The 12,014-nt window shown below is 50.7% G+C and overlaps 2 protein-coding genes across 3 annotated transcripts in view; one reads left to right on the plus strand and one right to left on the minus strand.

Moving 5' to 3' along the window:
• Positions 1-1,680: 1,680 nt before the first annotated feature.
• On the plus strand, positions 1,681-2,921 carry LOC137300380 (E3 ubiquitin-protein ligase RNF183-like). The gene has a single exon (XM_067969471.1). It carries the CDS (start codon positions 1,879-1,881, stop codon positions 2,446-2,448), a length of 570 nt encoding a protein of 189 aa, XP_067825572.1. The 5' UTR covers positions 1,681-1,878; the 3' UTR covers positions 2,449-2,921.
• Positions 2,922-9,021: 6,100 nt separating this feature from the next.
• The window catches only part of prpf4 (pre-mRNA splicing tri-snRNP complex factor PRPF4), a 39,023-nt gene continuing 36,030 nt past the window's right edge, over positions 9,022-12,014 (minus strand). Inside the window, exons 13-14 of one of the 2 annotated variants that reach the window (XM_067969531.1) lie at positions 11,357-11,475; positions 9,022-9,924 (exon numbers count right to left, since the gene is read on the minus strand). In XM_067969531.1, the coding sequence (XP_067825632.1) occupies positions 9,731-9,924; positions 11,357-11,475 (313 nt within the window). In that variant the 3' untranslated portion in view covers positions 9,022-9,730. Of the gene's footprint in view, positions 9,992-11,356; positions 11,476-12,014 lie in introns of both variants that reach the window. The other variant, XM_067969530.1, reaches the window with a different exon arrangement.

Below are 12,014 nucleotides of genomic sequence, written 5' to 3' on the forward strand. Positions count from 1 at the left end.
GCTGTGCCGCTCACACGCGTGTAGCTGTGCCACTCACACGCATGTAGCTGTGTCACTCACGGGCGTGTAACTATGTCGTTCACGGGCGTGTAGCTGCATCGCTCACACGCATGTAGCTGTGTCACTCACGGGCGTGTAGCTGTGTCGCTCAAACGCGTGTAGCTGTGTTACTCACACATGTTTTGCTGTGTGGTTCACACGTGACTATTTGGATCGTAAATGGACCGAGCAGCTCAGGGCCCTCCCCTGACGCTCCAGCTCCATTTGTTGGCAGGGTTCAGTTTTGCTCTGTTTCGAATTATCACTTTACGAGGGATTCCCCTCCGTCACCACCTGCTGCCTCGAGGGGAACACTCGCTACCAGCAAAACCTCCTCCTGAAAACACCTGTTAGCGCCTCTGGCAGCTTTTATTGAGGGTCACCTGATGAAGCGTGTCTGTTTACCTTTTGCTGTAGGTGTGAAAGGTCACTGCATCCTGTGCTGTGCCTCCACCCCTCCCCTCACCTCCTACTCTTCCATCCCTCCCCCCTGCCCTCTCCCCTCCCTTCCCTCTTCCCTCCCTCTCCTCCCTTCCTCTCATCTCCCCTCCTCTCTCCTTCCTCCCCTCACATCCCTTCCCTCCCCACCCCCTCCCCCCTCCCCACCTCCCATCCCTTCCACCCTCACCTACCCTCCCCTCTCTTCCCTCCCCCTACCCTGCCCTCTCCTCCCTCCTCGCCTCCCTTCCCTTCCCCCCTCATCTCCCCTCCCCTCCCTCTTCCCTCCCTCCCTCCCCATTTCCCCTCCCCCTCCTCCTTTCCCCTTCATCTCCCCTCTCCTCTCCTTCCTCCCCCTCCCCTCACGTCTCCTCCCTCCCCACCTCCCTTCTCCTCCCTCCCTACCTCCCAACCCTTCCCCCTCACCTCCCCTCCCCTTTCTTCCCTCCTCCTACCCCCCCCCTCTCCTCCCTCCCCACCTCCTCTCCCTTCTCCTCCCTCCACCCCCCTCCCCTCTCCTCTCTCCCCCCCTCCCCTCCCTCCACCCCCCCTCCCCTCCCCTCTCCCCCTCTCAATCTCAGGCAGGCTGAGTGTGGTGAGGAGACCCAGGCAGGCAGGTTACAATGAATCAGACTAAAAGAGGGCAGTTGCCTCATTCCTCAGGTTGAAACCAGGAGAACCTGCTCCACCAGCTTCTCATGTAGCACATAACACGAACACTTCAGAGGCAGCACTTCCTGGAGAGAATGGGAGAAAGAGAGAGGGAGAGAGACAACTGCAGCGAACTGGGAGAGCCAGCGATCTGTGCTCAATAACGAGGAAGAGGGCGTCTCAACTGGTGGAGGGTTAACAGCAAGGCTGTGCGAGGAAGTGGGAATAACTTCATTGGAAGCCTACAGTTGACGTGGAGGCCTGGTGGGCAAGGGCCGGGGGGGGGGGGGGAGAGACAGCACAGTGTCGATTCACCTTCAGGTGCCCGGGTTCTTGGCTGAAACATTCGGGACTCGTTCGCTTGCGACTCACGGCAGTCCGGTTTCAACTAGCGCCGAGGGACCGATTGGAATGTACGCCTGAGCCCTGCCGCGTTGTGAGGAACAGGTTATTGTCGGGACACACGGCGAGTCTCAGTCCACAGTGGGGGTGGGGGGCGGGGGGGGGCTTCGGCCTGACTGGACCGGTCAACTTCACTGGACAATCGCGGGCCGATCACCGGGAGAAGCCAGACACCCGGTAAGCGAGGGATATTTTGCTCTGCGGCCAACCGGGTGAGACGCCTCGACACGCACGGAGCTTTGATTACGGTGTACGGGGAGGGGAGCCTCCGGCGTTGACCGTCAGGGGGAAAGGCCGGGAGATTCAGATGTTGGGCAGCTCACTCTCGGGCGGGATTTAGAAGCGGCCATGACGCCGGAGGGAAACGGCTCCGAGTGCGAGTGCGCCATCTGCTGGAACCCCTACGACAACGCCTTCCGCACGCCCAAGATCCTGGAATGTAAGCACACCTTCTGCCTGGAGTGCCTGGCCCGGATGAGCCTGGCGACAGTGCCAGAGATGGACCCGGGCATGTCCTGCCCCCTGTGCCGCCACCTAACACCCCTTGGCGCCGGGCAGCTGGTGACCGGCCTGCGCACCAACGCCCAGGTCCTCGGCCGCATGAGGCTGCAGCCGCTCCACGTCTTCCTGGACCGCGGGCGCCTCTTCTACAAGGGTCCGGGCAAGGCCAGCTTCCTGCTGCGCAGACCCACCGTCTACACCCTGAGCCTGGACATGGAGCGAGAGGGCGGGCTCCCGCTGCCCACTCAGACCGCCCCGGCACTGGAGGAACGCCTGCCCCAGAACACCATGTGGAAGTGCTGCCAGAGCCCGCCCTGTCGCACCGTCACCTACATCATGATCGTCATGTTCGGCATTACTGTCATTCTCATCATTTCACTCTTCTGGACAAAGAAAATACTGTGGGATTTGGGCTGAAAGACGTGCATTTATATAGCGCCATTCACACCCTCAGGGCATCCCGAAGCGATTTACAGCCCAACAAAGTACTTTTTGAAGTGTAGTCACTGTTGTAATGTAGGAAACGCGGCAGCCAATTTGCGCATAGCAAGATCCCACAAAACAGCAATGTGATAATGACCAGGTAATCTGTTTTATGTGTTGGTTGAGGGATAAATATTGGCCCGGACACCGGGGCGGGGGGCACTCCCCTGCTCTTCTTCCAGTAGTGGCCGTGGGATCGCTTACGTCCAACCAAGAGGGCAGACGGGGCCTCGGTTTAACGTCTCATCCGGAAGACGGCACCTCCGACAGTGCAGCACTCCCTCGGTGCCACGCTGGAGTGTCAGCTGAGATTTTGTGCTCAAGTCTCTGGAGTGCGACTTGAACCCATGACCTTCTGACTCAGAGGTGAGAGCGCTTCCCACTGAGCTACGACTGGCCCCTAAGGATTGGGCGTAGCGCCTGACCAAGGACAGAGCTCCGCACAGTCCGTGGGGCAGGACGCCGACTCAGGGGGAGCTCTGTACTCAGGACTCGGCACACACCCTCTGCTTCGGAACCTCCACTCTGCTTCACTGCAATTGATCCCACCCCCCTATTTCTTTTATTCAAAAAGGGGGTTCATATCAGAACCGCTTCACCCACAGTCCGAGGGCAGCAGATGGGCGCACTGGCATCAGGAAAGGCTGGCCCTGGGCTCGCGATCTCCTTGGATTTGGTGTGACCTGACTCTGGCGTCACACGGCTGCAGGAAACACTTTGTGAGATTGTTAGCAGGCGGCATTTCACTTTTGCACTTGCGGAGTGAAAGTCCCTCAGTGTGAGCTCACTGCCCAAACTGGAGGCCTGTGGTCAGGTTCTGATCTGGATCAGTGCCGAGAGTCACAACTGGATCTCATCAATATTACAACAGACAGCCACGGGAGTGAGGGACAGTAGATCTGCTGCAGTGTCTGACACCCAGCCAGGTGTGTACCTGGTGCACTGACTCCCAGCCAGATGTGTACCTGGTACACTGACTCCCAGCCAGGTGTGTACCTGGTACGCTCTCCCTCAGCTAGATGTATACCTGGTACACTGACTCCCAGCCAGGTGTCTACCTGGTACACTGACTCCCAGCCAGGTGTGTACCTGGTACACTGACTCCCAGCCAGGTGTGTACCTGGTACACTGACTCCCAGCCAGGTGTGTACCTGGTACACTGACTCCCAGCCAGGTGTGTACCTGGTATGCTCGCTCCCAGCCAGATGTATACCTGGTACACTGACTCCCAGCCAGATGTGTACCTGGTACGCTCTCTCCCAGCCAGGTGTGTACCTGGTACACTGACTCCCAGCCAGATGTGTACCTGGTACGCTCTCTCCCAGCCAGATGCATACCTGGTACACTGACTCCCAGCCAAGCGGAGAAAACTTCCAATCCTTGCCGGTGTTGAGATGAAGTTTCTCTTGGTCAAGGTGTAGGATGAGGACACTCTGTATCCCTCACACAGTGCAACAAGTGACTGGGCAGATTCTAGTACAAAGTGAGGAGGTAAAGCCATTTAGATGGAACAAGCTGGCGTTTATGAGATCAAAGATCATTACACTGTTCGCAGTGTGTGAGGCACAAAAACAGGCACTGAAACAGAGCCCCCATATAATCTCTGTTGAAAGGCATCGTCTCTCACCGTCGAGATCCCAGCACCCTGCCACATTCCCAGAGAAATCTGTTGAAAAGTTGATGTCTTCCATTCAGCCATTAGTTCCCGGGAGAGTTGCCGGGGAGATACCGCCATCAGCCTTTGGTTGCCGGGGAGATACCGCCATCAGCCTTTGGTTGCCGGGGAGATACCGCCATCAGCCTTTGGTTGCCGGGGAGATACCGCCATCAGCCTTTGGTTGCCGGGGAGATACCGCCATCAGCCTTTGGTTGCTGGGGAGATACCGCCATCAGCCTCAATCATGAGATCACGATGCCACACCTGAAAAGACAGGAACTCCGATTTTATGCACTTTGAATCGGAGTCCAGGACGGCCATTAATCGGCAGAAAACTTCAACTCCATCCGCCACGTCTTCATTAAAGAAAGAAAAGATAAACTTGTATTTCTATAGTGCCTACAACAACCTCTGGACGATCCAAAGCGCTTTACAGCCAATGAAGTACTTTTGAAGTGCGGTCACTGTTGTAATGTAGGAAATACAGCAGCCAATTTGTGCTCAGCAAGATCCCACAAACAGCAATGTGATAATGACCAGATATCCCCCACCGTAGTTAACAGCTGGGCTCCCTGAGTGAGAGTTCCTAGTTGACATTTGCGCAGGTGAAATTCCAAAATTGAACTCACGCCAGGGATGCGACAGAGGCAGGAGGGGGGCGGGAGGAAGAGGGCGAGAGGTTTGAGTCTTTCAAATACAGGACAGATCAGAAGCAGCCACGTATTTAATGAAAGACTTCAGGTGTGTGGGAGCCAGGCACCTCAGGAATGAGGAACACGTGTGTTATTATTGTACGGCGCGATTGCTTGGGGCTTATTCTAATATTTACAGGAGCTTTACAGCTGAAATAAATTATAATTTGATGAGTATTTTGGCAGCCAAAGTCAGATGAAGCTTTTCACTATATATATGTGTATGTAAGTTGTGTAAATGGGAACAGGAAGTTACAAAGGGACATTGACAGATTAAGCGAGAGGGCAAAGCAGCGGCAAATGGAGTTCAATGCGGGGAAGTGTGAGGTCACCCACTTTGGATCCAAGAAAGACAAATTGGAATATTTTCTAAATGGTGAGAGACTAGAAACTGTGGAGGAGCAAAGAGAATTGAGTATTCAGGCACATAAACCACTGAAGGCTACTGGAATGTTGGCCTTTATTTCAAGGGGGCTGGAATGCAAAGGGGAGAAAGTTATGTTTCAGTTCTACAGAGCCTTGGTCAGACCCCACCTGCAGCACTGCGGTCAGTTCTGGGCACCGCACCTCAGGAAGGATATACTGGCCTTGGAGGGGGTGCAGCGCAGATTCACCAGAATGATACCGGGGCTAAAAGGGTTAAATTATGAGGACAGGTTGCATAAATATGATTTATATTCCCTTGAGCATAGAAGGTTGAGGGGTGATTTAATTGAGGTGCTCAAGATAAGTAAAGGATTTTATTGGGTAGATGGAGAGAAACTATGGTGGGGAATGTCCAGAACAATGGGGCATAATCTTAAAATTAGAGCTGGGCCGTTTAGGAGTGAAATCAGGAAGCACTTTTTCCACAGAAAACGGTAGTGGAAATCTGGAACTTTGGCCCCTAAAAAAAGTCTGTGGATGGTGGGGGACAATTGGAGCTTTCAAGACTGAGATAGATAGATTTTTGTTGGGTAAGGGAATGGAGGGATACGGATCAAAGGCGGGTAGATGGAGTTGAGATACAGATCAGCCCTCATCTAAAAGAATGGTGGAACAGATTCGAGGGGCTGAATGGCCTCCTCCTGTTCCTATGTTCTTTTGTCATTAGGAGCTCACACCAGTAAGGAGTATCATTTCCATGGGTATTCAGGTGCTTGCTAAACAAAACATGTCCTAATCGTGCACAACCTGCACAAGTCCCCTACGACGTCCAACAAGAAACAAGTCTCAACAAGGTACCTTGGCTGCCTGCATCTCCTCTAGGATGTCTCCTGAGGAAGGCTCCAATTGGTGTTTGAATCATCCAATGGGCTCAGCTCTTACATAAGTGACTGTTTTGCTTACAGCAAAGGTACCAGTGATCTTTCCGATCTGGAGCTCGCGCGACTCCTAATTTGTTGAGGTTTGGATAAATAGCCAGGTGTGTCCCATCATTTATTTTGTGACACAAAATTCAGGCAGGAATCCAGCAGTGGCCCTCAACCGACTGCACCAACCCAACCTACAGCACGCGTAGTTGCCAGTCTCCATTCCACGGATTCACTCCTCGTAAACACAGTCAGGGACAGGGAGGGAAGTCCTGAGTGAGATTGATCGCAAACCCGCTGAAGTAGATGGGGTGATAGTTACTCCAAGTGAGATACATTAAAATAAATTACACTTGTAAACTGAAAGACATAAGATTTGAGAGGTCTGTAGGCACACAGCTGGCATTTGTAGAGTGCAGGGGATGGCACGTAGAGCTCCACACTAAGAAGAAAAGGGATATCACGCACGGGGAATTGGGGAAAGGAGGCTAGGATGAGGAACGGAAGGCATGGTTAGATAGGGAGGGGGGTAGCAGCAGAGGGAGCTGGGTAGAGAGTTCCAGTAGGAGCCAAAGAGGTGAGAAGTCCAATGTTAGAGGAGCAGAGGGTGGGTGCAGGACTTGAAGAACACAGAACATACCCTGATATACACACTATACATATACAACTACCCCATAATGTTGAGAATTTATTAGGGATTAACACCATATAGACAGTTCCTGCCCTGTACGCTGCTGATCGATCAGGGCCTCTAATTATTGCTCACACTGCATGCATTTGCTGGGATACGGACTGTAACGTTGTCCCTTTATTTTGAATCTCTGTAAAACTCTTAACAAAATGTTAATTAAAAATACTGAAAACAGACTGATTGTGGTGTTGGTAGATGAAGGAATAAAATGTGCAGAATCATTGGGATCGAAAGGGATTGATCATCAGCTGGGGACCGTCTTATCCAATTGACTGTAGCAACATCTTACCCTGGGGCCAATGCTTCGCCCTGCCTGTCCAGCCCTCTAAGGTGGTTCTGATGTCTTCTAAAAATGGGCATTTTGAAACAGATCCCCAAGTATCTGACAACCATTGAGTGGTCAAGGTTAGCCAGTCACTTTTACCCCAACTTCAAGTGTTTTTTAAAAATTAATTCTGGGGATGTGGGCTTCACTGACAAGGCCGGCATTTGCTGCCCATCTCTAGATGCCCCTCGAGAAGGTGGTGGTGAGCCGCCTTCTTGAACCGCTGCAGTCCATGTGGCAAAGGTACTCCCTCAATCCTATTAGGATAAGGAGCTCCAGGATTTTGATGAAAGAACAGCCAATATATGTCCAAATCGGGATGGTGTGTGACTTGGAGGGGAATGTGCAGGTGGTGTTGTTCCCATGTGCCTGTTGCCCTTGTCCTTCTAGGTGGTGGAGGTCGCGGATTTGGGGGGGTGCTGTCGAAGATGCCTTGACGAGTTGCTGCAGTGCATCCTGTGGACAGTACACACTGCAGTCACAAGTGGAGAGAATGGATGTTTACGGTTTTAAAATAGTACACCCCGCCCCACCTCAAAGATATTGGGTCCTCCCTGGGATAGAATACCATGAATACCAATCACTCCCTGGAATCTCGGTCAACTATGTATTATTCACCCGTGAGCCTGACAATGAGTGTAGGCGAGTTACTGCACCGTGGACAGCTCAATCCGGTCCTCACTGAATATCCACACACACTTTCCAACAAGAGTCACTGCACAACAAGCAGGAGCGGAAACTCGCATCAGATTTCCCTTCCCTATCTATACCAGCAGACTGGGAATGAACCTGGAATTTAGTGGTTGCATATGGCTCAGTTACAGGGGTTTGATAGTTTGCATAAAAACCTTACATCTGCATACTTCCTGTTCACAAAACCTTACTTCCCGTTGATTTGCTTTGTGTTAACTTTTTATTACATCTTCCCCCCCAGTGACGCCGATGCTGCCTCAATTTTGCAGCTCTCAGCTCCTCGGTCTGTACTCCATAGGAACTCCTAAGCTCCAACCAACTCTCCTCCTCTGCTTCCCAAATTGCTGTTAAGTTTTGTTCTCGCTTCGAATAGTAATATAAAATCAAAGTATGATAAGTACTTGAAAGGAAAAAAATTTGCAGGGCTACGGGGATAGGGCGGGGGAGTGGGACTAGCCGGATTGCTGTTGTATAGAGCCAGCTCGGACTTGACGGGCCGAATGGCCTCCTTCCACGCCATAACCGTTCTAAGATTCTATACTGAAGTAAGGACATAATGTATGACTTTAAAAGGATTGAATTACATCCCCTCATCTTGGTCCAATTATCCCCCGCCTTCTAACTTCACTTTACCCAAGACTTGATCTCAGCCCGCCATGCGCAATGCCACAGAAGGTCAACTAGTATATAAAAAAAAACTCATTTAGATTCCAGCCTGTAACGTACGCCCGGGTATTTGTGACAAATATGAAGCAGTCCTATTTGCTGTCCCTTTAAATCAGACATAGGACAAGAGTTTTAAACAGACACCAGTGTAGGCTCAGTCTACTTTGTTAAATATGCTGTGAAGTTTGTCATGATTTTATTGGTCACTCATGGGCTTGAGAAGGAGACAAATATGAATTCAAATATATACAGATTTCGTAATTCTTTATAGAATAACTGATACCCGGGAATTTGAGTTACAGGATGGAATCTAATCGAGGGGTTCGGGTGGTTTATATATAGAATAATAGATACCTGGGGGTGAGTTACAGGCTGGAATCTAATCGAGGGGTTTGGATGGTTTATATATAATGTGCTGCTGTGTATTGATTGAAGGAAATCACTCCGTCTGATACACAATTTGCTGGAAACATAAGTTACAGAGACAGTGCTTTAACAAAATATTTATTTATAAACACATCGGTAAAAAGGAGAGCCCCATCGTCTGTGCGGCTTATACAATACTGAACGCACACAGACAGATTCCAGGGTCACCACCAACACCGCTGGGCTCAGTGTTACACTGACAACCAGAACACTCCGACATATTTCAATAATTCCATCCAGAGCACTGCAGATTTTGTTTGATTCCAGGAGTTGCCCTAAACTGATCAAAAGTTTGCTCGGTGCTGCCGGACTCGGTTAACCTCTGACCTCAGCTGTGGGTGTGCCAGGTTCTAATCAGCGTTTCTGGGTGTGTTGTTTTTATGAAGCAGTCACCGGGGAACAGGAAGAACAAACTTCTCAAGGGCTTTTTTTTGCATGTAGAGAAGATCTCGTTCAATGTGTGTTCCGTGTCAGGGTTGTGCCACTCCAGAGAGGATTTAATGAACTGGAAACAAGTTGGGAAGGCCCAAAAACCAAACAATTCTCAATAGTCCTGTCAATCATCAAGACAAAAAAAAACCACACGGTGATCAAATCAGTGTCCGGGTGACCATGGCAACTAGCGCCTGACAACTGGGTATGTTACTGTTTGGGGCTGTTGAACCTGGTGACCAGCTGTCAGTGGTTCGGATGCGTGACTCCCAGACGGTGTCATCCTCCCTCTCCTGCTACAGGTTAGGGGCGGCCTGTAGTCAGTGCTCTGCTCCACTCGCTCTACTCAGACGTCCAGAGTTTGAAGGTCCTGTCGTAAGAACACGTGGCAATCAGCTGCCCGTTCGGAGAGATGTCCAGTCCCATCACTTTGCCCTCGTGCCCGGCCATTGTTTTGAGAGGTGACCACCCAGGGTGCGTCCAAACCTTTGCTGTGTTGTCGTAGGCACCAGTCACCAGGTACTGTCCGTCTGTGGCTGCGGAGAGACATAATTCGGCTGTCCGTTACACAATGGGAGATTTGGAGTGCCAGACAGGACGGCACTGCAGAGAGATCAAAATGGAATGAAAACCGTGCATCAAGAAAATGGGTGCTGCTCTGGGTCACCACACCGTCTCCTCACCTGTGGCACCAAACCAATGGGACAAACGCCTCGTTTCTTTGCTGCCTGTAATGGTCTTACATGGAATGAGACTGGACGTCTCAACACAAGGAACACAGCACAAAACTGGGAACCTCGGTCAGAGGGGCCATATGAGCGGCTGGCATGGGGATGCCAGTGTTGCTGTAGCAGGTCTCGCACTGAGGCTGGGGAAAACTAGGGGGCGGTGGGAAGTATTGCGTCAATTTGGGAGCAGACACTGGAACACTCTCCCCAATAAACACAGAGTGTGTAAATCAAAACTTGATACCCCCGCTCCCACCGCCCCTCCCCAGCAATGTAAGAAAACGGAACCAATGAGTGCTTTGTGTGCAGGACAGGCTCGGAGTGACCTACCAATCGCATTGAGTGTCAACAGAGCAGTTGCATTGGACACAGTGAGGGGAAACTGTACGGTGAGGCCGGGCTCGGCACTGGGACCGGGGAGCTGTAGGAGCCTCGCACAGCGTCATGCACAATCCAAGCTTCAGTGTTTTTCAAAAAGCAATCTTTAGTATTGGAAATGAACCCCTCTCTCCCCTCCCACTCCAAGCAGGAAACATTACAGGATGGATCAGTGCCCCTGTATCATAGCCTGGGCCCGAATCACAGCCTTGGCTGCGGTTCTGCCTCGACTACTGCTCAGTGTTTAACCATCTCGCCACTTTGATGTTAGATGGAGTACCTTGCAGAAGAAACCACCAAGAAACAATACCTCGAATTCTCCAGGTGAACTGTCTCACTATTGAGACTCTGGACAACCTGCAATGGGTAATTCTTGTCCTGGGCCAGTAATTGGTCAGCTAATTCATAGAATCGTACAGCACAGGAGGTGGCCATTCAGCCCATCGTGCCTGTGTCAGCTCTTTGAAAGAGCTATCCAATTAGTCCCACTCTCCTGCTCTTTCCCCATAGCCCTGCATTTTTTTCCTTTTCAAGTCTTTAACCAATTCCCTTTTGAAAGTTACTACTGAATCTGCTTTCACCGCCCTTTCAGGCAGTGCATTCCAGATCTAACAACTCGCTGTGTAAACAAATTCTCATCTCCCCCCCCCCACCCCGGTTCTTTTGCCAATTATCTTAAATCTGTGTCCTCTGGTTACTGACCCCCCTGCCACTGGAAACAGTTTCTCCTTGTGTTCTCTATCAAAACCCTTTATAATTTTGAACAACTCTATTAAATCTCCCCTCAACCTTCTCTGCTCCAAAGAGAGCAATCGCATAATTGTGTCACCCTTAGGTTACTGCTGCACTTGAAAGTACTTACGCTGAAACTTGACCGCAGACAGGAGGTTCTGGTGTGCTGGGATGGTGTAGATGCATTTCCTCTGTCGAAGGTCCCAAACCTTGCAGCTGTTATCTCCACTTCCAGTCGCTGCGTGATATCTAAAAACAAAATCAACAGGATCGCTGTAAGTCTCAACAGCGAGAAACTGATAACCAGCTCGTCGTTGGGTTCGGGGAGACGTCATCATTTGAGCCCGACAAACCATAAGCGAAGGGTTAACCTATCACGCAACTCTCACTGGCTGTGTGCAAGGTGATGTGCAGGCTGTAGTGTGTTACACGGAAGTAACACATCAAGGACTTGGTAGAATGTCAAAGATTCAGTGTGTCACAACATGCTCTAGGGAGAATATCAGCATCTGTAAACACTACAGGGGAACGGGCAGAGTCTGTACACATTACAGGGGGAATTAGTTACGTCTGTATCTTATTACAGAAAAAACCTCAGGGTTTGTACACATTACATGGGAAATAGCAGGGCCTATATACGTTACAAGAATAGGAAAGTTTGTACACATTATAGGGAGGCCTATAATGTGTACAAAACAGTTGGACTATAACCTGGTGTTGTAAGATTCCACACATTATAGGGAGAACAGCAGGACCTATGCTTTACAGAACAAAACCTTTTTGAAAGG

Source organism: Heptranchias perlo, chromosome 31, assembly GCF_035084215.1.
Source record: "Heptranchias perlo isolate sHepPer1 chromosome 31, sHepPer1.hap1, whole genome shotgun sequence".
Lineage (NCBI taxonomy): Eukaryota > Metazoa > Chordata > Chondrichthyes > Hexanchiformes > Hexanchidae > Heptranchias > Heptranchias perlo.

Coding starts and splice junctions, on each gene's coding strand:
- LOC137300380 (XM_067969471.1), top strand. CDS start 1,879: ATGACGCCGGAGGGAAACGGCTCCGAGTGCGAGTGCGCCATCTGCTGG.